Raw genomic sequence first — 27095 nt, 5'->3', positions numbered from 1 at the left:
GAGGCCTGGTTGAGCTGTTGGTGTTTCACCTGACACAAGACCTGGTTGAGCTGTTGGGACTGCCCTGGTAGAAGACCTGGTTGAGCTGTTGGTGTCTCTCCTGAAACAAGGCCTGGCTGAGCAGTTGGTGACTGCCCTGGTTGAAGACCTGGTGAGCGTTGGTGACTGTCCTGGAAAAGCCTGGTTGGCAGTTGGGTTTCACCTGACACAGACCTGGCTGAGCTGTTGGGATGTCCTGGCAGAAGACCTGGTTGAGCTGTTGGTGACTGTCCTGGAAGAAGACCTGGTTGAGCAGTTGGTGTTTCCCCTGACACGAGACCTGGCTGAGCTGTTGGTGACTGTCCTGGTACTAGACCTGGCTGAGCTGTTGGTGACTGCCCTGGTAGAAGACCTGGTTGAGCAGTTGGCGACTGTCCTGGTAGAAGACCTGGCTGAGCTGTTGGTGTCTCTCCTGAAACCAGACCTGGTTGAGCTGTTGGTGATTGTCCTGGTAAAAGTCCTGGCTGAGCTGTTGGTGTTTCTCCTGACACGAGACCTGGCTGAGCTGTTGGTGACTGTCCTGGTAGAAGACCTGGCTGAGCAGTTGGTGTTTCTCCTGATACAAGACCTGGCTGAGCTGTTGGTGACTGCCCTGGTAAAAGACCTGGCTGGGCAGTTGGTGTCTCTCCTGAAACTAGACCTGGCTGAGCTGTTGGTGACTGTCCTGGTAGAAGACCTGGCTGAGCAGTTGGTGTCTCTCCTGAAACAAGACCTGGTTGAGCAGTTGGTGACTGTCCTGGAAGAAGACCTGGCTGAGCTGTTGGTGACTGCCCTGGTAGAAGACCTGGCTGGGCAGTTGGTGTTTCTCCTGATACGAGACCTGGCTGAGCAGTTGGTGACTGTCCTGGTAGAAGACCTGGCTGAGCTGTTGGTGTCTCTCCTGGTAGTAGACCTGGCTGAGCAGTTGGTGACTGTCCTGGTAGAAGGCCAGGCTGAGCTGTTGGTGTCTCTCCTGAAACAAGACCTGGTTGAGCTGTTGGATGACTGCCTGGAGAAGACCTGGTGAGGCAGTTGGTGTCTCTCCTGAAACAAGACCTGGTTGGCGTTGGGACTGTCCTGGTAGAAGACCTGGTTGGTTTGAAGCATGTTGGGTGGTTTGCCCTGTGTCACCTGGTGCTAAGTTGTGATAAGGAAGCTGAACAAACATTGTAATATGCGGTAAAAAATTCAACAATTAGATTCTTGAAAATAATGTGAATGTATAAATATATGAAAAATACAGCCTTTATTCCGATAAGCACAATGTCAAAATATTATCCGTTGCAACGTGTTTCTCGAGATACTTATTCAAATTAACAGGAAGGTTTGTGAACTGACCAACTTATTTAACGATTTTAAGTATTTTGCTATATACTAAGTTATCTTTACTTACGCTCACAATCGCAGAAATATCTGACTTTGTAATCTTCGCAAGGCACTGGGTAGTTTTCATTGTTTCTGCAGGTAAATCCACTGGTTATGTCACAGGTTGTTCCCATGGCACCCGCACTGTAAAATGGAATACCCCCAGTCGTTTCACATTCAATTCTTGTTATACGTCCATCACTACATAGCTCCTTCTGTTTTGCCAACGCCATAAACTCGTGTTCTACGTAATTCATATCTGTGGTAGGTGTCATCTTATTGATCCATGGCAACCATCTTGGTTTACATGTGGACGGCTGTGGAGTTGTTTGTGCAAGTGTGTTAGCGGTTGTGGAGGCACATTCGTCGCAGAAGACTCTTATCTCATAATCCATGCAACTTCCGTCAGTCTGATTTTGCGCAAAGCAGACGAGACCTTTGAGTTCATTGTTGCAGACGACATTCTTTTCACCTGCCTGGTCGTATGGGATATGTGTACCGACAGTTCTACATTCAGTGACAGTGACGTACTTCATCTCGCACATGCTGATCATATTTCGGAGTTCCCAAGCGGTTTCATATTCTCCGACCATGTCTGGTTTACTGGAGCTCACCCATGGTGTCCAGTACGCGCAGGCTGTAGCAGACACACCTGGAGCGGTACTCTGAGTGGACATACCAGATGGTGTGGACACGCCTGGAACTGGGGACGGGGTTGTCTTTGGAGCTTGCGTGGTAAGTGGCGTTCTTGACGGGGACATACATCCCAGCATGTTGAACCTCATAGCAATGCCGTCGTGCCATTCCAGTGGATGGATTCTGTAACCAAGGTGACATATTTATGAACGTCATGTTTACGTCTTCTAGAACAATTGTTAAATTAAGTTCTGCTTGCTTTACAATGGACCAAGATTACATCTAATCATATACAGTATTGCTAAGCTATTCCTGTGTTTGTCTGCGATTACAGATAATATCGGTCTCAGAACAGCATCTGTTAAATTTTTATGTATTTAATTTTTTTAACTGTTTACTGTTCTATACATTTACATTCATGTGACTGCATTATACTTTCAAATCTGCCTGAACATGAATCCTGAAAGAAAAAAAATACTGAAAGAGAGGGTTGGTTAAAATTACCTGATCCATCTTGCTGATATCAGTGGGAACTCGTGCGTAACCGGTGTTATGTTATCAGTGTTACCCGTGAAAATCATCGGTGTGTTATCGTTCACAGATCTTGGTACCGAGGAATAGTGTTTGCCATCTGTACTGTAGAATATCTCGTATTTTGTCACCCATTGAGGGAGTTCCGCCCTGCCTTGTGTAACCACGCCTCCAACGTAGTATGGAGCCAAGAAGTCAACTTGAATATATTGTTTCAAGTTGTTTTCACTGAAAATGAATACAGTACATTGTAATGTAATTGATAATATGCTCACAACACTGTTATTTTTGCGACAGCAAATAATCACAAAACTGAATAAAACCAATACTTATTTAGACGTTATTCAAATATCATCTTAACCAGACCACTTAACTCTGGTGACAAAGATAATTTGCTTATCAGTTCCGTCTCCAATATAACACATTTTTAATTTACCTTGCAACCCAAGCACCAGCAAAACTTCCATCTTTGTCGCTATAGAGACGAGCTCTTTCCGGTCCAGTAAACACATCCTTGGAAGAAGAGGCACTTAGCTGTTGATCCTTGACAATCAAATGATTTTCAACGCCCATAGGTAGCTTACAGACTGAAATAGATGAAGTCGTTCATTAGATGACGTAACAGAAAAGTCAAGACAAGTAGAAGATTTGCTTACTTTGAACAGCTGAGAAGAACGCTAAGTTTCAGCAATCTTTCAGTGTTGTTTGCAGAGTACAAGGAAATGATTAGGTATTAAATGTAAATTGAAAAAGGGTGACTTACACGATGGTGGAATCAAAGGAAGTCCAGGTACTGTCACGAGGGTTTCATATCCTGAAGTGGTACTTGTTTGTCCGGTACCTGGTGTAGTCGGTGAACCGTAAGAAGCATTTGGTGCGAGTGTCGTTTCCGGTGCTGGCGTCGTCACTACCGGTGTCTGTGGTATATCTGGATTACATCCGAGAATATTAAACCGGAATGCTGGGGAAGCTCCGTGCCATGCCACTGGGTATAAACGGACATATTGAGCAGTGATGTTGCGGTTGAATAAATGACGTCTTAAACTGTTATTGTCTCTGTTGGCGGTGAATTCCTTAGCATTACTATCTCCCAGTTTGTCCGAGTATGGGATAAATGTCTTGCCATCAATGCTAATGCTTACTGAGTATTTTGTCAGCCATCTTTGTCCGCCATTTTCTCCCTGTGTACGGATACCGCTGATCAGTTTTGGATTCTTGAAGTCGACTTGTATCCATGGTTTCTTGTCATCAGGACTAATAAAGAAAACAATTTAGATATGTGAAGCTTCGTATACCAAAACATTTTGACAAAAGGTATTTCACAAATGTGTCAGACTTGGTGACGTATTTTTTTAATTGTGCTAAAATGCTTATATATTTGTAATAGTACCTTTTTCATTCCTTAAAATACAATACTAAAGGTACCTGCATGCGAAGTTCTATTAAGGATAATTGGGCATAAGTACTACGCGATTATTTAAGGTACTTATAAAAATGGGTAGGTGTCATTTTACTCAACTTACTGCTAAATATTTTCATTGCAACGATAGTGGTTTTTAGTTTGGCTGAAATTTGAAAATTAGAATTAGCGAAGAAGTTTGAGAGTCATACCTTGGTGCCCAAGCAGATCCACTGTATATACGGCCATTCTCGGGTTGGAAGTTCGAGCCCTGTGACGAGGAAGCTGTGATCTGACTGCTACCAACAATCAAAGCATTTTCCAGACCCATAGGCACGAGACAAACTATAAATACGGAAAACAGATAATATATTAAGTACAGTCGTTTTGAATGTAAAGTCTTAAACTAGGACTGGGTTTCGAGCATTTAGGTTTTTTAAAACTCATTATGTTTCTACTTTAAACGAAACGGGGTTCTTTCGGCTTAAAACTGTGGTTAAGTAGAAATGCCAATGGAACACTTATGTACAGAACTGTCCGAATTTTTGTTTTGTGTATTACCTCTTGGTGGGGCATCAAAGTTTGGCATGGGCGGGAAAATCATCTGGCCAAATCTAGCTGTAGTCTTGTACTGCGATGGTTCGCCAGATCCTGGGTGTGGCATTGCTGTTGGTGTTGCGTTTACACCAATACCTGGTACAGCAGTTGGTGTTTGTCCAGAAATGAGACCTGGTTGTGCAGTTGGTGACTGTCCTGGTAGAAGACCTGGTTTTGCTGTTGGCGTCTGTCCAGAAATCAGACCAGGAGCAACAGTTGTGGTGGCGATTGGTTCAGATGGATTACAGCCGAGGATTTCGAATATCAGAGATGCTGCCGCGTGCCATGTTTTCGGATATATTCGGATATATCTGGCTATTATGTTGCGGTTAAAAAGTCGAGTAACTTGAGTTGTATTGTCAGTATTTCCATTGAATGACTTTGGTGTTGTTCCGTTGATGACGTCAGAGTATGGTGTAAAATTAGTGCCATCAATGCTTGTGAAAACTCGATAGGATGTGACCCACTCTGCCTTATAAGAACTGCCGCTTGTGATTACACCGGAAATAGTTTTGGGTTCAAGGAAGTCAACCTGGATCCAGGGCTCCTTATCGTCTGGTCTGCAAAATATAAAACAACAAACTTCACAATAAAGATTAGTTATGTACATGTATGTCATAACTGGATATATGTTTAAACAATCGTTCAATATTAAAAGTAACATAAAACAAGATAGATAAAATAAGATAGATTGTGCGAATTCATCTGTGTCTCAGCCATTTTTTATGCCATTCTAGGAAGGCAGACCGATTACAAATACGATATTTGTGTAAACAGATAAATAGAAACGTTTCATACAAACTATTTCAAGATAATGAACTTTTACTAGAATTGTGGACTGGTACATTTGCAATGAAAACGGTATCTGCATGATATTTCCTTGATATTCTACACAAGAAATGACGACTGTTCGATGGATGGGGCAAATGATGTGGTATATATGGTACCATAAAAAAATCAATGTTTGTGATAAAGTACGAAACTTATTAGTACTTATAAGTACTTATCGTAAACAAAATGCTTACGCTGGAGTCCATGGAAGTTTGACGCCTGTAGCTTCCCTCTTTGACAGCAGGTGACCGAGTCCAAGAGCAGACGATGCCTTTATTTGAGAAGCAGTTATAATCAGTTTGTTACCGACACCCATAGGAATGGTACATACTGAAAATATAAAGTATTTATTCAAAACAAAATGCTCGAAAAATGGTTATTGAGTAAAAAAGTAAGAAGATATTTTTCAGCTTACAGGTTTGGGTGTAATATCTATATCTAATTTAATTACTTGTCCATTGTAAATTAGTTCAAATAATAAAATTTCATATTTTTAATTATAGAACCGAAATAATCGTAAATTTCAATTTCAAGTTCTTTTAAAAATATATCTACATTTTGTAATAAAGCAAGAACATTATAAAAAGAATATTGTAAAATGCGGTTATTTCTCTGTTTGCATTATTTTATCAATATTAAAAGGTAAGTAGTGTTTTCCAAAACTACAGTCAAACTTATACATGTATTAACTGTCACATATATTAAACATTAATAAACAGCCACTTGCCTGCTGAAGGCAGGCATACCTTTAGTTCTAATTAGAGTCTTAAGCAGTCAGACTGTGTTACTCCTATGACTGGTTGCTTAAGAAAGGTTGAACTGAATGGATATACGAGCCGTGTCATGAGAAAACCAACATAGTGGGTTTGCGACCAGCATGGATCCAGACCAGCCTGCGCATCCGCGCAGTCTGGTCAGAATACATGCTGTTCGCTAACAGTTTCTCCAATTCCAATAGGCTTTGAAAGCGAACAGCATGTATCCTGATCCATGCTGTCGCAAACGGTTGCCCACTATGTTGGTTTTCCCATGGCACGGCTCGATTATGGTTTTGTACCTGGTAAGATTTGTGTGACTCCTAGCGTTGTTGTCTCTACTGGAGGAATTGCAGTTGGCGTTCGTGTCTTCTGCGTGCCTGGTGCTGGCGTGGGCACCGCGCTAGAATATACAATAAAGATTCTACCTTTAATACAACGGACAAATATCTTTTGAAACGTCAGTATTTTGTGTCACAGGGTCTGTTTTATTCGTACTTACATATAAGTAGGTTGCAACGGTATATGAGAAGAACTCCAGTTTTTCTTTTGAGCGTAAAGTAAACACTTTACATCTATGTTCTCATTTTCACGTCTTTGACATGACACGGTCAGGGAACGAAATCGACGATCCGAATGATTTTTAAAATCCTGTTACAAGAACTACATATCGAGTCCTATCTAGTAATGTAATGTATAAGATGGTTTACCTTGAACAAGAAGCTGTATTTTTAAAATACAGAACTATTTGTACCATAAAACCCATATATGATAATGAGATATTATTTTACAGGTCAGTAATGAACTGTCAACAGGGATTATTACATACTCGTTTCTATTCCCCGTTAAGTTACACTGGTACCGGAAACGTCAATATTTTTCCATACACTGACGCCTGAATTTCATACCGGGTGCGTGACGTAATTCAGTGTGTGTTGTTGCACTATTTTTTTCTGTTTAGTTCAGTATTGTGACATATATCAATCCTATTCAGGCTATTGGACATATATATGATATTTACATAATATTTATACGTGTAAGTGCGTATGTAATAAAAAAGGTTATTACCTTTGCATCGGGAAATATGCACTCGTTCTTCAGCGGAAGAATATTGCGCTCCTAAAGTCGCACAATATTTCCGCTGAAGAACTCGTGCATATTTCCCGATACAAAGCTAATAACCTATAACTATTCTTCGGATCATTATCTAAGGTATGTTTTCAAACTGTTACAACAGCCATTCAGTTCAGAAATCATACATTTAAAAGTTTTACCTTACCTATTTAAATAAACTATAAGAGGATGTTGTTAAACTTGTTGTACGTTGTTTCAGGAGCCCTTTTAGTATTTGACTTCCAGTTGGTCATTAATATTCAAATATTACCTGTAGCAGCCAATCAAGTTGAATCTTAATCCAATGCCTGCAGAGCCTCCTTCAATCACAGTCAATCTTACATATCTGGCTTCAATATTTCTGTTGAAAATATTCTTCACAATGGAGTCCTTGTCGGTGTTACCGTTGAAGATCTTTGGCGTGCCTCCGACTACTTCAGAATATGGCTTAAATGAGAACCCGTCCAAAGACGTTGACAGGTAGTATTTTGAAACCCATTTATCAGTAGTTGGAAGTCCTTGGGTAAGGACACCGGAGACATATTTAGGTCTAAGGAAATCTACTTGGATCCATGGCTTTCCTGATGTGGTGCTGAAAAAAGAAACACATATTTATGCGTATGGAAATCATTTTTATGGATTTGTGCTGATACAGGAAACAAATAATTTTACGTTAATTCATAATTAACATATAAACTTGAATGTCATTTATCACAACAAGGCAATAGGCGGATCTTACAGATGTTCCCCAATGGTAATTTACTACGTGATCGTATACTAACCTTGGTGACCAGCCTCCAAACTCATTGTACAGTCTAGCGGCGGCTGCTCCCGATGTCCTGTCGAGTTCTGAACTGGCTTTAAGCTGGTTGTCATGTACCATCAGAGAATTATCTATACCCATGGGCTCCAAACACACTGCAGAACGGAAATTTAAATAAATGCTCATTTAAATAGATAATTTGTTAATTTGTTGTTTTTTTTGCAAATGGGCCCATGAAACGATTTCCTAATCAAAACTTTAATTTCAACGCGACATACTGCATAATTGTTTACAATTATTATAAATGTTGTCATCAGCTTGTGTAATTACTTTATACATACATCTACTTTACTTTATATATACATATGTCTAATCAAGTAAGTGTAAATGCTGTTATTATCTTGTGCATGCAAGTGTAAATGCCCTATGTATCTAATCAAATAAGTGTAGTTGCTGCGTTTAAGTGCTGTAAATATCTATGCAATAATGCGTATATTTACTATAATTATCCAGACATAATAAGTAAGTAATGTAATTATCTAGACAATATGTGTAATTTAAAAACTGTAATTATCCATGCAATATGTGTAATTATTGTTATTATCCATGCAATACGTGTACGTTTAATTACTGTAATTATCTAAGCAATATGTGTAATTACTGTAATTATCCATGCAATTATGTTGTTATCAGCCTTGCTATTATATGTAAATGCTGTAATTAGTTAGGCAAATATGTGTGAATATTGTAAATATGTATGCACTAATAGTTGTATTACTCCTACACTGACTCTCGCACATATGTTAGCATTTTCTTAGCTTTGTACATTGTATGTATACCTGGTGCAGCAGTTGGTACTTCAGTTCCTGTTTTTGATGGTTTGGCGGTTGGTGTTTGCTCAGAGCCAGGTTGTGGCTGAGCTGTTGGCGAAGCCCCGCTGAGGAATGGAGGAACCACCGTAGTCTGTTGTAAAACTGGGCCATAGCAAGACAAAATCTCAAATCTTAGAGCAATTCCGTTGTGCCATGATCTTGGACTTATTCTCACATATTTTGCATCAATTTCTCTGTCCAGCATGGATCTAACAGGTGTATTTCGATCAAAGTTAGCCGGGAATACAGTGGGTGACTTCACCGCATTTTGATCTGTGTACTTGTACCAGTGCTGGCCGTCAAGACTTGTCTCGAGCACGAAGGATTCAACCCACTGGTCGCCATCTGAACGTCCCATGGTTAGAACACCAGCAATACGTTCCGGGTGTCCGAAGTTAACTTGAATCCATTGTTGGTTATCCGAGTATCTGAGTAAATGTAAATAAAAATGTTGAAATAAACCCTGAAAGGATTAAATTATACATTTCGTACGCTAACAAATTCAAATGATATTGTCAACATTGTCAAGTGTTGCATGTTTTCTCAGTCATTGCGTGAAACTAAATGTTATTCTTGGATATGAAACTTTGATGTCTTTAAATAGAGCATCGACTAACACACCATGTTCAGTGATGTTTACCTTGGCACCCATGCACCTGCTCCGTTTCCATCGGCTTGCTTGCTCAGACGTCCATTGGATGCTTCAAAGCTAAAGTTGAAGGCTGTCGAAGCCGAAAATTGGCTGTCTGAAACGACAAGCGGATTGGCGACACCCATTGGTATATCGCAGTATGGGCGGGGCGTAGGCGTTTCTCCTTGGAACAACGGTGGTCTGGCTGTAGGCGTTACTTGTGAGAAATTTGGTGGGCGTACTGTGGGCGTTCCTCCTGGTAAGAAAAGTGGCGCAATCGTTGTTGTTATCTCTGGGCTTGGCGTAGCTAAACAAAAAAGTAAGATTTTTTAAAGTTTGATTTTGGTTTTATAAAACTACATTAAACAACTCTATTCAAAATATAATAAACAGGCTAAAGTTCTATCGATTCTATAGGTCTGATAGATTTATACAGCTCTTCTTCATTTTAGAATTCTGTATGTTAGCTAATTATGAAAATTACATTTAAAAAACTATTACTTTTGTATATAATGAACAGTCAGTCGTTATGGTCAGCCACATGAATTTTGTGGAAATACTTTTTTTTCTAAAAATGGTGTCATAAGTTAAAATTTGTATGTGTACTTTGGAACCTGACAATAGTAATTCAAAGGAAAGTAGGCCTGATATTTAGGACGTTGGTTATTAAACTCGAGGAGGTTGGATAAAAACTTTGTGAAGACGTCCTATTTCATAGGTTTGCAAGCTATTGTTAGTGCAACATTTATGACTTACTTATTCTACAATCGCAGTACACCTGGACAGCATAATCTTCACATTTTCCATCCTTTTGGTCAGCTCCATAACAGACGAATCCATCACTCTTGTCACACGTGACCTTTTCACCCATTTCCTCGCCTGATTTCTCCGATATCAGACCTGTGCACCGGATAGCCACAATATGACTTTCGTTACAGAAGTCGTACTTCTTTCTAAGCTCCAGCAGTGGCTCTAGATCGTCTCCAGTGATAGACGGTGTGCTCACGCTCATTGCTTTTGTCCATCCGTGGGCACATTCATATTGTGTGTATCCTGGAGTGACGTAGATACCTGGAGTTTGTCCGCTAACGTATGGTGGATGGGCTGTAGGTGTTTCACCAGAATGCATGCCTGGTTGAGCAGTTGGAGACTGTCCTGGTAGGAGGCCTGGCTGAGCAGTTGGTGTTTCACCGGGCTGTAAACCCGGTTTGGCGGATGGTGTCTGTCCTGAAACAAGACCTGGTTGAGCTGTTGGAGACTGTCCTGGTAAGAGGCCTGGTTGAGCTGTTGGTGTTTCACCGGGCTGTAAACCTGGATGAGCTGTTGGAGACTGTCCTGGTAAAAGACCTGGCATAGCCGTTGGTGACTGTCCTGGCAGAAGGCCTGGCTGAGCTGTTGGTGTCTCTCCAGGCTGTAAACCCGGTTTAGCAGATGGTGTCTGCCCTGACACAAGACCTGGTTGAGCAGTTGGAGACTGTCCTGGTAGGAGGCCTGGTTCAGCTGTTGGTGTTTCACCGGGCTGTAAACCTGGATGAGCAGTTGGAGATTGTCCTGGTAAAAGTCCTGGCTGAGCTGTTGGTGTTTGTCCTGACACAAGACCTGGCTGAGCTGTTGGAGACTGTCCTGGAAGGAGGCCTGGCTGAGCGGTTGGTGTCTGTCCTGACACAAGACCTGGCTGAGCTGTTGGAGACTGTCCTGGTAGGAAGCCTGGCTGAGCAGTTGGTGTTTCGCCGGGCTGTAAACCCGGTTTGGCGGATGGTGTCTGCCCTGACACAAGACCTGGTTGAGCAGTTGGAGACTGACCTGGTAGAAGGCCTGGTTGGGCTGTTGGTGTTTCTCCAGGCTGTAAACCCGGTTTGGCGGATGGTGTCTGCCCTGAAACAAGACCTGGTTGAGCTGTTGGAGACTGTCCTGGTAGAGGACCTGGTTGAGCTGTTGGTGTTTCACCGGGCTGTAAACCTGGATGAGCTGTTGGAGATTGTCCAGGTAAAAGTCCTGGCTGAGCTGTTGGAGACTGTCCTGGTAAGAGACCTGGCTGAGCTGTTGGTGTCTCTCCCGGATGTAAACCTGGTTGAGCTGTTGGCGATTGTCCTGGTAGAAGACCTGGTTGAGCTGTTGGTGTCTCTCCAGGATGTAAACCTGGCTGAGCTGTCGGGGACTGCCCTGGTAGAAGACCAGGTTGAGCTGTTGGTGTTTCTCCTGGGTACAAACCTGGTTGAGCCGTTGGTGTTTGTCCTGGCTGAAGACCGGGTTTAGCAGTAGTGTACCTGGGAGTACCTATTCAAAAACAATTCAAATAGATTTAGCTATACACAAGGCTATTTGTAGAATTTCGAAGATTGTGAAAATAACTGTGTACTGTTTTTACGTACCACACTTTTCAGATAAATGTCGCTGTTTATTAAACCTTTTTAACTTAATCTAAGCCTAATATTGCCCTTGTAAAGATCAGACGTGCTTCACTCTTTCATTTGCCTTGGGATCCTCTGAAGACATGCTTATGTAATTTTTATTCTACAGATACACGCCGACTTGCGCCCTTGTATATATATTTTCACGTATCCGATACTTTTCAATGTGATAGGGGATCTACCGAATGCTTGTTCATATTTTACTATAATACAATGTATATCCGACTTACATGAGCAGTAGAATTTGATTTTGTAGTCGAGACATTTCTGCATTGGTCCATCTACACATTCCAGACCATCGCGGTCACATCTGACATCCTGCCCGGAGAACGTGTACGGCTGACCTGTTGATGCTATTGCGCACATGGAGGTCACGACTTCGTCGCATGTTCCTGGGAATCCTTTCAAAATAATAAGTAATAATCATATAGCAGTCCTTTATTTCAAACGGACCTTCTTTTAGATGTACTTGCACATATAACCTGTTCAATAACTACTGTAAAATCATTTAATTTCGTGGGCATGAAATTTCGTGGTTTTGTTCAAAACCGCAATTTCGTGGGGATATGAATTCGTGGATTTCAACTTTTGAACATAAAATGAATTGGAATTTAACTTGTTTGTTGGGATTAAATTCCGTGGATTGACTCAACCACGAAATCCACGAAAATTAGTCCCCAACGAATATTAATGATTTCACAATATGACTGAAACTCGGTATCTCGATCTCGCTTATCTCAAAACTCCGGCTACCTCGAAGACATTTTCAACTTCCAACCGGAAACACGTGACCAAATATCAATTTCAGTTAAATTTCGGTTATCAAGAATTAAAACACTCGATCCCTTGAAAGTTGAGATACCGAATTTCAAATGTATTTTATATCCCAAAATTCTTTCAAAAATAATTTTGATAATAATCCTATTTCAGTCGGCCTTTCTTTTAAATGTGCTTTCATACAAAAACCTGTGTAATATCTGTATAGTATATAGATATGGTGGAAACTAAACAAGGTCGCCAGCTCTATTAAATAACTGTAATACTTGTTCTATCAATAACAGTCTTATCATATTATCTTTGACTTTTTAAATGTTACATCTTCATTTTTAAAATCCCTGTCTCGAATGGATTTGTTCATTTAATCGTTTCCTTTTCCTTCAAGAAATTTTAGTAAATAATTTCAAGCAAGTGAATACTTATATCTCATACCTGGGATGCTTTTGTATGACTCGAAATCTCCCTCAAGTTTTGACGGGTTTCCTTCGTTAATCCAGTCTGTCCAGCCTTCTTTACAAATCATGAACCATGGGATTACCAGTTCAGTTGTAGAAACACCTGGTTTGGCTGTCGGTGTCTGTCCTGAAACAAGACCTGGTTGTGCAGTCGGTGACTGTCCTGGTAGAAGACCTGGTTGAGCGGTTGGTGTTTCCCCAGGCTGTAAACCTGGTTTAGCAGATGGTGTTTGTCCTGAAACAAGCCCAGGCTGGGCTGTTGGAGATTGTCCTGGTAAAAGACCTGGTTTAGCAGATGGTGTTTGTCCTGAAACAAGCCCAGGCTGGGCTGTTGGAGATTGTCCTGGTAGAAGACCTGGCTGAGCAGTCGGTGTTTGTCCAGATACCAATCCTGGCTGGGCAGTTGGCGATTGTCCTGGTAGAAGACCTGGTTCAGCAGTTGGTGTCTCTCCTGAAACAAGACCTGGTTGTGCAGTTGGCGACTGACCTGGTAGAAGACCTGGCTGAGCAGTTGGTGTTTCTCCGGAAACAAGGCCTGGCTGTGCTGTTGGAGACTGACCTGGTAAAAGACCTGGCTGAGCTGTTGGTGTCTCTCCTGAAACTAGACCGGGTTGGGCAGTTGGCGACTGTCCTGGTAGAAGACCTGGCTGAGCAGTTGGTGTCTCTCCGGAAACAAGGCCTGGCTGTGCTGTTGGAGACTGTCCTGGTAGAAGACCTGGCTGAGCAGTTGGTGACTGCCCTGGTAGGAAACCCGGTTGAGCAGTTGGTGTTTCTCCAGGCTGTAAACCTGGTTGAGCTGTTGGAGACTGTCCTGGTAGGAGGCCTGGCTGAGCAGTTGGTGTTTCACCGGGCTGTAAACCCGGTTTGGCGGATGGTGTTTGTCCTGAAACCAGACCCGGTTGTGCAGTTGGTGACTGCCCTGGTAGAAGACCTGGTTGAGCGGTTGGTGTTTCTCCAGGCTGTAAACCTGGTTTAGCAGATGGCGTTTGTCCTGAAATCAGTCCTGGTTCAGCACTTGGTGTTTGCCCAGAAATGAGACCTGGTTGTGCAGTTGGTGACTGTCCTGGTAGAAGACCTGGTTGAGCTGTTGGGGTTTGTCCTGAAACCAGACCAGGTTGTGCGGTTGGTGACTGCCCTGGTAGAAGACCTGGCTGAGCTGTTGGAGTTTCTCCAGGCTGTAGCCCTGGTTTAGCAGATGGCGTTTGTCCTGAAACCAGACCTGGTTGTGCAGTTGGCGACTGTCCTGGTAGAAGACCTGGCTCTGCAGTTGGTGTCTCTCCTGAAACAAGACCTGGTTGAGCAGTTGGTGATTGCCCTGGTAGGAGACCCGGTTGAGCAGTTGGTGTTTCTCCAGGCTGTAAACCTGGTTTAGCAGATGGTGTTTGTCCTGAAACCAGACCTGGCTGTGCTGTTGGTGACTGTCCTGGTAGAAGACCTGGTTGAGCTGTTGGGGTTTGTCCTGAAACCAGACCAGGTTGTGCGGTTGGTGACTGCCCTGGTAGAAGACCTGGTTGTGCAGTTGGTGACTGTCCTGGTAGAAGACCTGGTTGAGCTGTTGGGGTTTGGCCTGAAACCAGACCAGGTTGTGCGGTTGGTGACTGCCCTGGTAGAAGACCTGGCTGAGCTGTTGGAGTTTCTCCAGGCTGTAGCCCTGGTTTAGCAGATGGCGTTTGTCCTGAAATCAAACCTGGTTCAGCAGTTGGCGTCTGTCCTGAAACAAGACCAGGTTGAGCTGTTGGTGACTGTCCTGGTTGCTGACCAGTTTGGGTTGTTGGTGTTTCTCCTGAATGCATTCCTGGTTGAGCTGTTGGTGTTTCACCAGGTTGAAGACCAGGAGCTAGTGTTGACGTACAAGCATCAGTGCAATAAACTCTGACTTCATAATCATTACAAACGCCTCCGTTTTGTCCCTTGTCTTCACAAACTAGACCGTGATTAACATCACAAGTTACTCCAGATTGTCCAACCTGCATAAAATCTTGTTTCGTAACTGCATCACGGCACTGTATCTGGGATGGGAACTCGCAGAACTGATATAACATTCGCAAATTATGAATGGTTTCATAATCTCCGGTGCTTGATGAAGTCCTCTTGTAGCTGTTCATGTATGGTGTCCATTCACAGGCAGGTTTGGGTGGAACTGGTGTCCCAGTTACTCCCGGAATACTTGTTGGTGCTGGCGTTGCTAAAACATTAAATATGTCTTCATATAAATGCTATAGGCACCAATCGAATCGACTTTGCAAAAACTGCTCCAAAAATGTTACAAAAAGTATCTGGTTCCATATTAGTAGGAATTCATTTTTTACTGCATAAAACAACTTTTGAATAATTACTATTATTTAAGATTCATAATGTGGTAAAATGATGGACACATTGAATGAAATCATTAATCTAAAACACTATAAACGTAAATTTACATTCAACAATGAAAAAGAGATAGACTTAAGCAGGTTACCATAACATGTGTGTATTTTTCATTATATGAGCCGTGCCATGAGAAAACCAACATAGTGGGTTTGCGACCAGCATGGATCCAGACCAGCCTGCGCATCCGCGCAGTCTGGCCAGGATCCATGCTGTTCGCTTTTAAAGCCTATTGGAATTGGAGAAACTGTTAGCGAACAGCATGGATCCTGACCAGACTGCGCGGATGCGCAGGCTGGTCTGGATCCATGCTGGTCGCAAACCCACTATGTTGGTTATCTAATGGCGCGGCTCAATTATTTTTAACAATGACTCCGTTTATGTATATTTAGTACTTTAATGAAAATTTTCATAAAAAGTAAAATAAACAAGAGCTGTCCGTAAGACAGCGCGCTCCACTATTCGGCGATTTGACAGTAAAATGAATATATGTCTCGATAAGAAACCTCTACTTTAAAAGGAAGATACACCAAGGGGCATAATTCTGTCAAGAACACAAATTAGAGTTATTGGGATTGTTACCACACATGCAGATGATGATGGTAAAAATATATTTTGAGTTTCAAGTCATTATCTTATAAAGTACCAAAGTTATGTCCAGAAAACGAAGTTTGTTAAAAAGTTTAAGTATGAAAGGGGCATAATTTGGTCAAAAATACAAATCAGAGTTATGGGGATTGTTACCACACATGCAGATGATGATGCTAAAGATACATTTTAAGTTTCAAGTCTTTATTTTATATTGCATTAAAGTTATATCCAGAAGGCGAAGATTGCAAAAAAACTTTAAGTACAAAAGGGGCATAATTCTGTCAAAAGTACAATAAGAGTTATGGGGTTTGTAACCACACATGCAGATGATGATTGTAAAGAAATATGTTTAATTTCAAGTCATTGTCTTTTAAAGTACCAAAGATATGTCTATAAACGAAGCTTTCGAAAAAAATTAACATGAAAATAATTCCAAGTATAACTTTGTGACCTTGACCTTGGGTATAATGGGCCCAGCTCCTGTGCATACTTTGTTTGTATGCTGAACAATGTTTATGTGAACTTACAGTAAGATATAAGCAATAGTAACAAAGATATGACAGAAAAACAAAGGTTGCCGAAAAACTTTAACCTTAAAAATAACACCTTGGTGACCTTGACCTTGGATCAAATGGGCCCAGCTTGGTGACCTTGGCATTGGGTATAATGGGCTCAGCCCCTAAACATACATTATTTGTATACTGGGCAATGTTTATGTGAAGTTACAGTAAGATATAAGCAATAGTAACAAAGATATGACAAAAAAACCAAAGGTTGCTGAAAAACTTTAACCAAGAAGGGTCACGCCGACGCCGGGGTGAGTAGAATAGCCCCCCTATTCTCCAAATAGTGGAGCTAAAAAGTACTTTGAATCCACTATTATGTAAGGAAGACTTACGTGCACATTCACAGAAAACGCTGACTTCGTAGTCATCGCAGTCATATCCTCCTTGCTTGGAATTGAGACATTCTAGACCGGAAGTCAGATCACAGATGACGTCTACGTCCATTCCCATTATGTATGACGCCATTGTTGTTGCTGACTGACATTTGATTCCCGTGGGTTTTGCGCAGAAGCTGTAGTAATTTCTCAGTTCAGTGATTGATTCAACATCACCAGGTCCATTTGATTCCCATGAATTTGCTATGGTCGGGCTATCAATGTTCATGAAATCAGACCAACCTTGCTTGCAAGTGTATGGCATGGCGGTGCTCTGGCTAAAAGAAATAATTGTTGTTTTGTAGCTGCCATCTTGTCCTGGGCGTGTTGGGGGTTGGGCAGTGGGTGTTTGGCCGGAAACAAGACCTGGTTGAGCTGTTGGTGTCTGTCCCGAAACCAGACCTGGTTGAGCTGTTGGAGACTGACCTGGTAGAAGACCTGGTTGAGCTGTTGGTGTTTCCCCTGAATGCAAGCCTGGTTGTGCAGTCGGTGTCTCTCCTGGCTGAAGACCTGGCTGAGCTGTTGGTGATTGTCCTGGCTGTAGACCTGGTTGAGCTGTTGGTGTCTCACCTGAAACAAGACCTGGTTGTGCAGTTGGTGACTGTCCTGGCAGAAGTCCCGGTTGCGCAGTTGGTGTTTCGCCGGAGTGCAACCCTGGCTGTGCTGTCGGGGTCTGTCCTGACACAAGACCCGGCTGGGCAGTTGGTGACTGTCCTGGTTGGAGGCCTGTCTGTGCAGTTGGAGTTTCTCCTGAATGTAGACCTGGTTCAGCAGTTGGTGTTTCATTAGGACCAATGCCCGGTGCCTGTGTTCTTGTTCCCGGAGGCGGAAGCTCAGTTGTGGTTAGCATTGAAACTGGAAGGCAAACATGATAAACATTGATAATGTGTCATATCCGCGGGCTTTCTATACACACAGAGAAGATTCGAATTTATATAACTGCCGCTATTTCAATATAAAGTTTTTTGATAAAATGTCTGTATAGAACTTGGTTGTAAGTATAAAGTCCATTTCATTATGTAACATCACTTACTACCGGAAAAGTATGTAAATTGACGCATTCTTTTAGGTATACATGTGCTAGATTAAGACGTTTGTATACTAATTTTTATTTTTGAGTATCTTTAAAGTTTTAATTCATAACTTTGGGAAAGGTAGAAACGTACCAAAGTATCTGCATCCAAGTAACTCGAAACGCAACCCAGGTGCGACACTGTAGTCTGTTGGATGAATACGCACACATTGTGCTGTAAATTGTTTCTCTTTTATAAACGTGTGCTGAATGGCTGTGTCAGAATCTCTGTTGCCTTCAAAAACCTGAAACAGTTAGTTTGCTGGTTAACAAATGAAAATTTTTGTTTCTTTTATAAGATGGGTGCACCTGAAATTGACATAGGTACTCAACTGGACGACGAAACCGTTTTATCTCATGCCGAGTAACGAGTAATGTATAGAGGTCTTTCGATCTACTTTTTGATACAGCTGCATTTCTCTTATGAAGCCGCGAATTATCGACAAGATGGGATGTGTTATAAACATTGTGAAGGCAATATTAAAACATTTCATGGAAGGTTCCGCATACATATGTATACACTAGAAATGAGAAACGTAAGAACAAAAGCAAATAGAACGAAAGGTGAAAAACAAAGTGTGTAAAAGTCTTGAAAATTCCTTTATGCTCTTGAGTGTCCAAACAAAACATGGTGGTAATTCATATCATGAGGCAAACAATTACAGAATTCGGTCACGTGACGAGAAAGAAGATTTCAATAATTCATGCCAACAGGAAGCTGGACGTGACTATAGAGACATGACGCGAGTAATCTAAACAGGCACTTAGAGATTATAAGGTGACTAATCCATTGCACATCTTTTATTCTTTAGAGCTCCAGTTTGGGGCTAAACACAATGGCATTTGGGAAACAATGGAATAAACGGAGAAGTCATTATACACTTCAGAAAAGGCATTTTATCTACTGTAAAATCATTTAATTTCGTGGGCATGAAATTTCGTGGTTTTGTTCAAAACCACAATTTCGTGTGCATGAAATTTCTTGGTTTCGTTCAAAACCGCAATTTCGTGGGGATATGAATTCGTGGATTTCAACATTTGAACATAAAATTAATTGGAATTTTACTTGTTTGTTGGGATTGAATTCCGTGGATCGACTCAACCACGAAAATTAGTCCCCCACGAATATTGATGATTTCACAGTAGTATGCCAATGAACGAAGGGAGACAACCACCGACTTGAGGATACCTAAGAAAATGCAAAAGCAAGTCACAGTAATAGTAAAAAGTCACAGTAACAGTGTTTTATATTATGGTTGATAGATTTTTAAATGTTAAGATTGCATTTTTCTATACGTGAAATGTTACCTCAGGTCTGTTATCCCTTCCTGTGAGGTTCTGGAAGCTATTACAGTCCATACTGTACGAGATCGTGTAGTGTTTGGTGAACTTTGGTGTTCCCTGAAAAGTCAACATTTGAAATACGGTTATTGGCATTTTATGCGCATTTAATAAGCAAAGTATTTGTTAATTACAGTGTTACTCCTACCTAATGAAAGGGCCAGCCATGCCTGGCCTATTATTCACCAGCAGAATCAATTTCCGATTCTTACTGTTTTAAATGTCAGGTACCAGACAAAAGTCAATTGTTTACCATTATTTAACTAGACTGTGGCTCACAAACTGGCCTCTGCAATAACAAGGTCCGTCTACATTGATTTATTACCTATAACAAACCGTTGTAATTATTCCCTTTTAACATAATAGTAATTAAAAATCTGATTATTTCTTTTGATTTTAATTAATATAACTGCTAGTTTTTCATCTCCATTTGACAGAATTGGGGTAAAAAGTTTTAAATTTGCGTTATTAGCCCAGTTAAGATGTGTTGAATTGAATATAGACCGACCATAGAGCAAAACTATGGACCGACGGGATTCATATATGGAATCATGTTATAATATATTTAATCATAGTCAATAATAAACGAGCCTATACCTGAATTCCTTGAGTGATAATTCCGGTAACATTGACAGGAAGTTCAAAGTCGACTTGTATCCATGGTGAATTATCACCAGTCCTTGCCTGCCAACCACCAGTTGTGTACAGACGAGCGTCGGCGGGAATAACACCGTCGGTAGAGGAAGATGCAGTAATTTTTCCGTCGGGAACAGATCGGACATCACTGATCATTGGTTTTTCGCAAACTGTTTAAAAAGTGTCACATTAGTTGTTTAGATTTAGATAGATCTACATGTGGAGAAGTTGTCAAAGTGTTTTGTGGCGACTACTTTTTTACAGGTTACTAGCTCTGCATCGAGAAATACTATCATAGATATTGCACAACTGACTTTGGGAGCGCTCAGTTATACCACTGAAAAATGAGTGCATATTTCCTGGAGCAGAGCTTTTAATATTTGATTACGTACACATCTACTCTTATGCGTATTATATAAATGAAATTAATTTATTCTTTAGCCCATGTAAAATTACAAATATTGCCGTTAATGGAATTATTAACGCGACAATACCCACAAAGCACGTCCTAAATGACGCCACACATCCGATGATAGATAGATGATGGACGTCAGTCTGGAAATTATTGACGTATCCGGTCCTTTCTTTCAAGTAAAACTAATTGAGATAACTTGAATGTGATCATAACGGTCGGCTAAAAATAGGGTTATTATAATAGTTCCTTGATCTATGTTTTATTCGGCTCGAGTGAATGTTGCAAGGCCTGAATCCTACGCGGCTCTTTCGCCGAGTGTAGTTAAATTTTGCAAATTCCCCGAGTGCCAATGTGTCATTACAGATCAGGGTTCTGCTTTAAATACCCTTTACTATATTCAAGTACCTATTTCTAATGTTATCTCAGCCAAAATTGATAATACTTTTAAATAATTAAGGCTATAAACTCTTTTGAAACGGTGAACTTCTTGACGCCAGAAGGTCGGAACGCCATCATTACGTCATGTCTGCCGTCATACTTGACGTCACATCTAAACAAGTAGTCCCACTGTTATTTTTCAGTTTCGGATGGGAGTTGTATACAGGGTTTTGTACTCATTAGTGGAATACAGGCTATATTTTAGACAGAAAATTCGTAGGTATTTAATAAATGCCAATATTACCCGAATGATAAATACTATGATATGCATGACGCTTTGTGACGTGTGTTTTAAGAAAGATAAGAGGTATCTTCGGAAGTGTTTCTAATGCAGTAAGGCACTGTATTGCGAGCTGGGATATCTTTTTCTATTACACATTCGTTTTAATCTCTTTTATGCAAAAATTGAACTAGAAACGTCAATATTTAATCATACTGAAGTCTGAATTTCATACCTGGTGCGTGACGTAATTTCAAATGTGTGTCTTTGCATCAATTTTTATTATCATTATTTTGTCAATTTTATTCAGGTTTTTGAATATATATTGTAACTTTTATGATATTAATCAGTATAGATATGTTTGCAATGAAAATATTATCAGATCTGCATAAAGAAATAAGCGCTCCTACTTTAGCCATACGATAATGCTCTTTCGTGTAATATTCTCGACGTGTAATATTTCAGCTGCAGAAATCGTGCCTCTTTCTTGATACAAAGCTAATAACATATAATTATGAGGTGTTATATTTAATTTCTTTATAATTCTTGAGATTTCTTCAGAGATTGTAAATTATATATACAGTACAAGATAAATGTTTGCAATATAAGCTGATTATGCTGCAGTTGTTACCACTAATTTTTAAAAATTATTTTTTCAGTATATGGCTTTGATAATGTAGATGGTAAATTGCATTTTCACAATTTTAAACTATTATGCACCTATTCCAACACATGACTCTGAGCCGTCAGAAGCGATACGTTATGCGGATGTTTTGCCATATCGGACATGAACCTTTGATTTTGAAATAGTAGTTGATTATGAATAGAATTCCGCAGTTTTATCCATTACGTGATCGACAGGAGAATTTAGAAACATGCACTACGCCATCGTACACTAGTTACGATAACGTGTATAGCAAAATCATTTGAGTTACTTCCGGGCCAGTATTTATCAGCGTTCAAAGTCTGGAATTTAGACTCAGACTTTTTTCTCTATACTTGTTAAATTAGCACAGATTGTAACTAACCTTGACATACACTCATTCACAGATTTATGTACCTATTACAACCATAGATAGCTCTACGAAATCATTCAGTATGGCAAATCCTACAGTTTCAGGGTTAAAACCAATTCTGCGGATCAGTTTCACAGTGTAACTTGTCGTTGGTCAATTGCAAGAGCCTGCTCAATACATGCAGAATCGGCCAGTCATCATCTATGTTTACAGAACATGTTTCATATAGCAAATTTTGACTGCACTCCTAAATCGGCTTACAAATTTAGGCCATTGTCTATTATATTTATATTCTTGCACACCTGACCGACGTAAGCAGTGATTTTACCTATGTCACCCTAGAACGATAGAAGTTATTTCAACGGGGAAGAATGTCAATGCATTGTTTTGTTTTGTGTTTGTTTAAACAACGGTTTTACTTACGAGATTGGGAGCATTGGCAATAAACACTGATCTCATAATCCTCGCAAGTCCCGTCAGGTTGTTGTGACCCATAGCAGGCAAAACCGGCTTTGGTATTACAGATGGTCATGACGTCATCAGCTACATCAAAACTGGCGCCATTGGACACCTGGCGACACATGATATAGGCCACCTGGTCTGCTCGACAGAATGAGAAGGCCTTCATTAAGCTTGGTAAGGATTCTATGTCATCACCGTTTGTTGGTTTGTCATAATTCATCCAGTTGGACCAGCCCGGCTCCTTGCACGCATATTGTGGTAATGGAGTCGGGGTAACAGTTGGTGCACCAAAAGGCGGGCTGGCAGTATTTGCAGACGGTGGTCGTATTGTAGGCGATCCCCCTGGTATCAGGTTCGGAGCAATAGTGGTCGTAATTGGTAAATCTGAAAATACATAGTTTGATAGATTAGGTTCTAGGTCACTAAGTGACTTAACTGGTGTTTTCGGACCATTCCTTTTTCTTTGACATCAAAACTGATGTTTGAAATATTCTTTAAGCAATGAAATGAGACTAATGAAGTATCAATTCAGAGTTAGCTCCCTTCATCTTAATACCAGGGGAACCTCCATATAATATAATGGTATGGGATATTTGAAAAGAACATATATACATGTGTATTGTATACGAATTTCATCAAACTAAATGGCAACAAAGATATATAAAATGATACTGAAGGTTACCCTGGGAAGAAATGAAAGGCAAACAAGCATGACTGAATTTATTCTGATTTTATTTCACAACAAAATTGATTATATATAAAATGTCTATCATATAACTACGGTACATATATAACAAGCAAAATGATGAAATTAATGCCGCGTAAAAACTGTAACCTCGTTTTCACTAGTGAGTCGAAATTATTACGTAAGGTTAAGATTTATGAAGCAGGATTCAAGGCTATCTCAAAATGTAACGTTTTCATTGGTTAATTTTAAGACTGCCCTCAGCGTCAACCAGTCAGACGCTTGAGATTTAAGACCGGTCTAAAAAGTTTAATCTTAATCCGGTTTTGTTTTGACACGCATAAAAGAGATATATATACCGATATCACTTTCAACATCAAAATCTGAGTAGATAAGTAGAATGTACTTGAGTGAAAACGAGGCTCTGATCTTCAAACCACAAATGAAATATAAAGTTTTGCTTATGTCGTCATGGATACTGTCTCAGACATTTTTGCAAATATAATGAAATTTAACAGAAATGATAAACGAATAATAGATCTATCTGATCAAAAGCTCTAAATACATGTACTATATAATATCACCCTCTGGCTACGAATTACCCTGACACAGTGACTAAGTACACAGTGATTTGTACAAAACGTTTTTTTGTTTTAATATCTATTCATCCTATAGCTATTTTGTCAAAAGCACCCGTGATGTATACCGGTATCTTTAAGTTAGGCTGATGCCAGCTGTTAGCATTTTATAAAAACAAAATAAAATTTACAACAGCAAAAGTTATATAAAAACTAGATTTCTTCAAATGTTAAATGTTTTGAATTGTTTACGTATAAAAATAAAGAGGTAGCGTATGTCTCGTTTGTCAAAACATAAAAACAAAAAACAATACAAAAATCGCCTACAAAAAATATGTAAAATATCTATAGTAGCCTACATTATATAATATCACTTCAAACATATACATATAAATCATGGAGATAATCATAGCAAAAACAAATTACCCTTATAATAGTAAAGTAAAAATGCCCGTTTTACAATTTATTGATTATGGATGAGGTAGTCTTATTCTTGAATGTCAAAAATATCAAGTGGAAAAAGGTTTAAATTACGTAACGCCTCTTTTATTACAACGTATAATTATTTTAATATCGACTGGAAAAAGGGGTTAGATATGCTTCATTTATTATAATGCGTCATTAGTTTAAACATTGTCAATGCTTATCAATCTAATATACATTGTGAATAATCGATACATGAAATATCGATGGTACCTGAATTATCGAAATAGGAATTATCGATAAGTGTTCATAATATATGTATTACCATGGTTATAAAAGAGTTGTTCAAAACTTAAGATAAAAATAATCATACACATTTTATGACGTAATTTTAGCTGCCAATTCTTTTCTCAATGCCATAGAAATTAGGTACAATCAGCCGTAAAGTCGGCTTAGTCATCATGGTAATTAGTGATTTGTTACGATATTTTAACTAGCAGATATAAACGTCTACATTAGTTTATTTACAGTTCCTGCAAATCATCCTCAGTTCATAGCCTTTCACCATAATCCCGTTTACTTACCACAATCACACGTGATTCTCACTTCATAATTGAGGCACTGTTCGCCATTTTTCTGGTCGCTATGGTAACATTTCAGTCCATTTTTCAAGTCACAGAAAACTCGTTGTTTAGAAGCAGCAGACGACATCTGCGTGCCAACGACTCGGCATTCAATTGCCGTCATCTGGCTAGCGTCGCAGAAGGTGTATTGGTTCCTTAAAGCAGAGATCGACTCGATATCTCCCTGGTTGTAGGGGGTAGGGGTTCCAACACTCATCCAGTTTGTAGGTCCGTTTTGCACACACATTGGAGGTAGAGTTGAGGTGGGTATTGTTGGACTTCCAGTTACCATCTTTGGACTGACGGTTGGGAGGGTGGAGAAAGGTGGTGTAGTGCCGGTACAGACACCGGTTCTTTTAATCTCATTGCTGTCACAGAAGCTGAAATATTAGAGACATACTTGATGTAAATGTGAAAAAACAGTATCCGAAACCATAATGTCGTACAAGTTTCGTTTTGGTTGAGTAGCTTACTTACCTTAGTCAGAAATCATTTATTACAAACTCGTTGTTTAATTTATCATATGATAATAATGTATTCTAATTTAATTTAACAGCGACAATAATAGTATATCTAGAGGTGGTAAAGTATTGAAAGGGGACTTTGCTTCATGTAAGTGGTTTATGACATAGACATTCACAGCATATCTCATTATTACACGCTGTTTTCCCAAAAAAAAAGTATCATTTAGTTTGAAACATATTTTTTCGATATTTGTAACTCAACACTGTATATTGTATATTAACAATGTATATTCCGACGGCATTTAAAGTATTCTTACCAGACTTCGCAGTCCATTCTGCAAACTGTTTCGTCCAGAATTCTTTCCCCTTCTTTGTACTCTTTACCGTTGATGGTAAGGCAAGTCGTATTGCAGAAGGCTTCCGGAATACACTTCAGTGGTTCTTTGTTACTTTCATATACTTGGCCTTAAAGTAACAAATATAAAACTTCGTTAAACTTTTCAAGCATACCCTTTTCTCTTCACTCGCGCCATACGTTTGACAAATTTCCACTAAGAAGAAATAAAATTCAGTGACAGTTCAAATGCGCATGCGTAACAGGAAGTAAAAAGACGACTCACCTGGTGGACATGGCTTGATGTCGCAACCTTCCACGCAGACTTCCTGGCCGCAGTTTGTGGTGAGAGTATCGTACACGAGACGGTTGTCGCATGTCTTCTTTGGACAGATGCTGATACAGGGGTTGTAGGTCTCGCAGTTCTCACACATGATTGCTGTAGAAGGGAGGAGAAAATGTGATATACGTAAAGAAGCAATACAGTGCTACCGATAGACAAGATATTAAGTTGAAACACTTCCGTTTTAAGTCACTAGGTGAGTTGTTCTCTCCGTCTAAATAAAATGGACAAAATATAGAGTAACGGGCATGGAGAATTTTAATATATTTAACAATTTTTAATATGTCTACAGACATGAAAGAAGACGTCGGTCATTCATTTTTACTTACGACATAGTTCTTCATTTCTCCAGCCGATTGGTACACCATTCATGGAACATTGGTGGGCGTAGGCAGCAACAGCTGTACAGAGACATTCACAGTCACCTCCGGTATCACATGCGCATGCGTCAAATACACATCTGATTTAAATATATATCGTATAAGGTGATCGTTCATCTCACAAGTTTATAAAAAATGTGATTCCATTTAGATATACTTAATTTCTGAAATAAGATTTATAGCGAACTATCTTCCTTTCTGCAAAAAAAGCGACATTTTTCGGCAAAATTTGCTATTTCAAGCACTAATATACCACAGTGTGGTATTTATGATACATCTTTTACCTTTTGTCATGATCCCTGTAATTCAGGACTCCCGTTAAGTTAGTCATGAAGCCTTTTAATCAGGATTCCTACTTTAATTATATTGTACAACGAATAAAGAGTTCATTTTAGACAGAAAAATATACTGACCTGTCATAATATTCCTGGTATGGTACAACACCGTGACATTTCTCGAAGACCTTGCTTGAAATGACGCTGCATCTCTGCTGGGCCCAAGGACGTCGGTCCGTGTTGGCTTCACATGTGTCTGTTATCACCTTGGAGTTGGCGCAGAAGCCATGTACCTTAAAGAATAAAGACAACTGTAAATTTCTGCGTAATTGCTGAAA

General features: G+C 40.0%; 1 protein-coding gene across 1 annotated transcript in view; it reads right to left on the bottom strand.

Annotated features, from left to right (window-relative positions):
* LOC123531110 (mucin-5AC-like) overlaps positions 1 to 27095 on the bottom strand; it is a 75830-nt gene that overhangs the window by 34136 nt on the left and 14599 nt on the right. The window contains exons 20-45 of the mRNA XM_053518205.1: positions 26896 to 27050; positions 26432 to 26562; positions 26046 to 26198; positions 25743 to 25890; positions 24923 to 25341; positions 22614 to 23036; positions 20063 to 20271; positions 19433 to 19525; positions 18219 to 18369; positions 17011 to 17907; positions 13132 to 15339; positions 12153 to 12323; positions 10268 to 11788; positions 9521 to 9818; positions 8848 to 9308; positions 8028 to 8163; positions 7517 to 7837; positions 6435 to 6535; positions 5572 to 5707; positions 4511 to 5106; positions 4162 to 4294; positions 3314 to 3804; positions 2987 to 3137; positions 2524 to 2778; positions 1412 to 2202; positions 42 to 991 (exon numbers count right to left, since the gene is read on the bottom strand). Of these exons, the coding sequence (XP_053374180.1) occupies positions 42 to 991; positions 1412 to 2202; positions 2524 to 2778; positions 2987 to 3137; positions 3314 to 3804; positions 4162 to 4294; positions 4511 to 5106; positions 5572 to 5707; positions 6435 to 6535; positions 7517 to 7837; positions 8028 to 8163; positions 8848 to 9308; positions 9521 to 9818; positions 10268 to 11788; positions 12153 to 12323; positions 13132 to 15339; positions 17011 to 17907; positions 18219 to 18369; positions 19433 to 19525; positions 20063 to 20271; positions 22614 to 23036; positions 24923 to 25341; positions 25743 to 25890; positions 26046 to 26198; positions 26432 to 26562; positions 26896 to 27050 (11499 nt within the window). The remainder of the gene's footprint in view (positions 1 to 41; positions 992 to 1411; positions 2203 to 2523; positions 2779 to 2986; positions 3138 to 3313; positions 3805 to 4161; positions 4295 to 4510; positions 5107 to 5571; positions 5708 to 6434; positions 6536 to 7516; positions 7838 to 8027; positions 8164 to 8847; positions 9309 to 9520; positions 9819 to 10267; positions 11789 to 12152; positions 12324 to 13131; positions 15340 to 17010; positions 17908 to 18218; positions 18370 to 19432; positions 19526 to 20062; positions 20272 to 22613; positions 23037 to 24922; positions 25342 to 25742; positions 25891 to 26045; positions 26199 to 26431; positions 26563 to 26895; positions 27051 to 27095) is intronic.

This window comes from Mercenaria mercenaria, chromosome 11 (genome assembly GCF_021730395.1).
Source record: "Mercenaria mercenaria strain notata chromosome 11, MADL_Memer_1, whole genome shotgun sequence".
NCBI classification, from domain to species: Eukaryota; Metazoa; Mollusca; class Bivalvia; order Venerida; family Veneridae; genus Mercenaria; species Mercenaria mercenaria.
The sequence above is the reverse complement of the archived record's forward strand: the minus strand, read 5'-3'. Positions and strand labels throughout refer to the sequence as shown.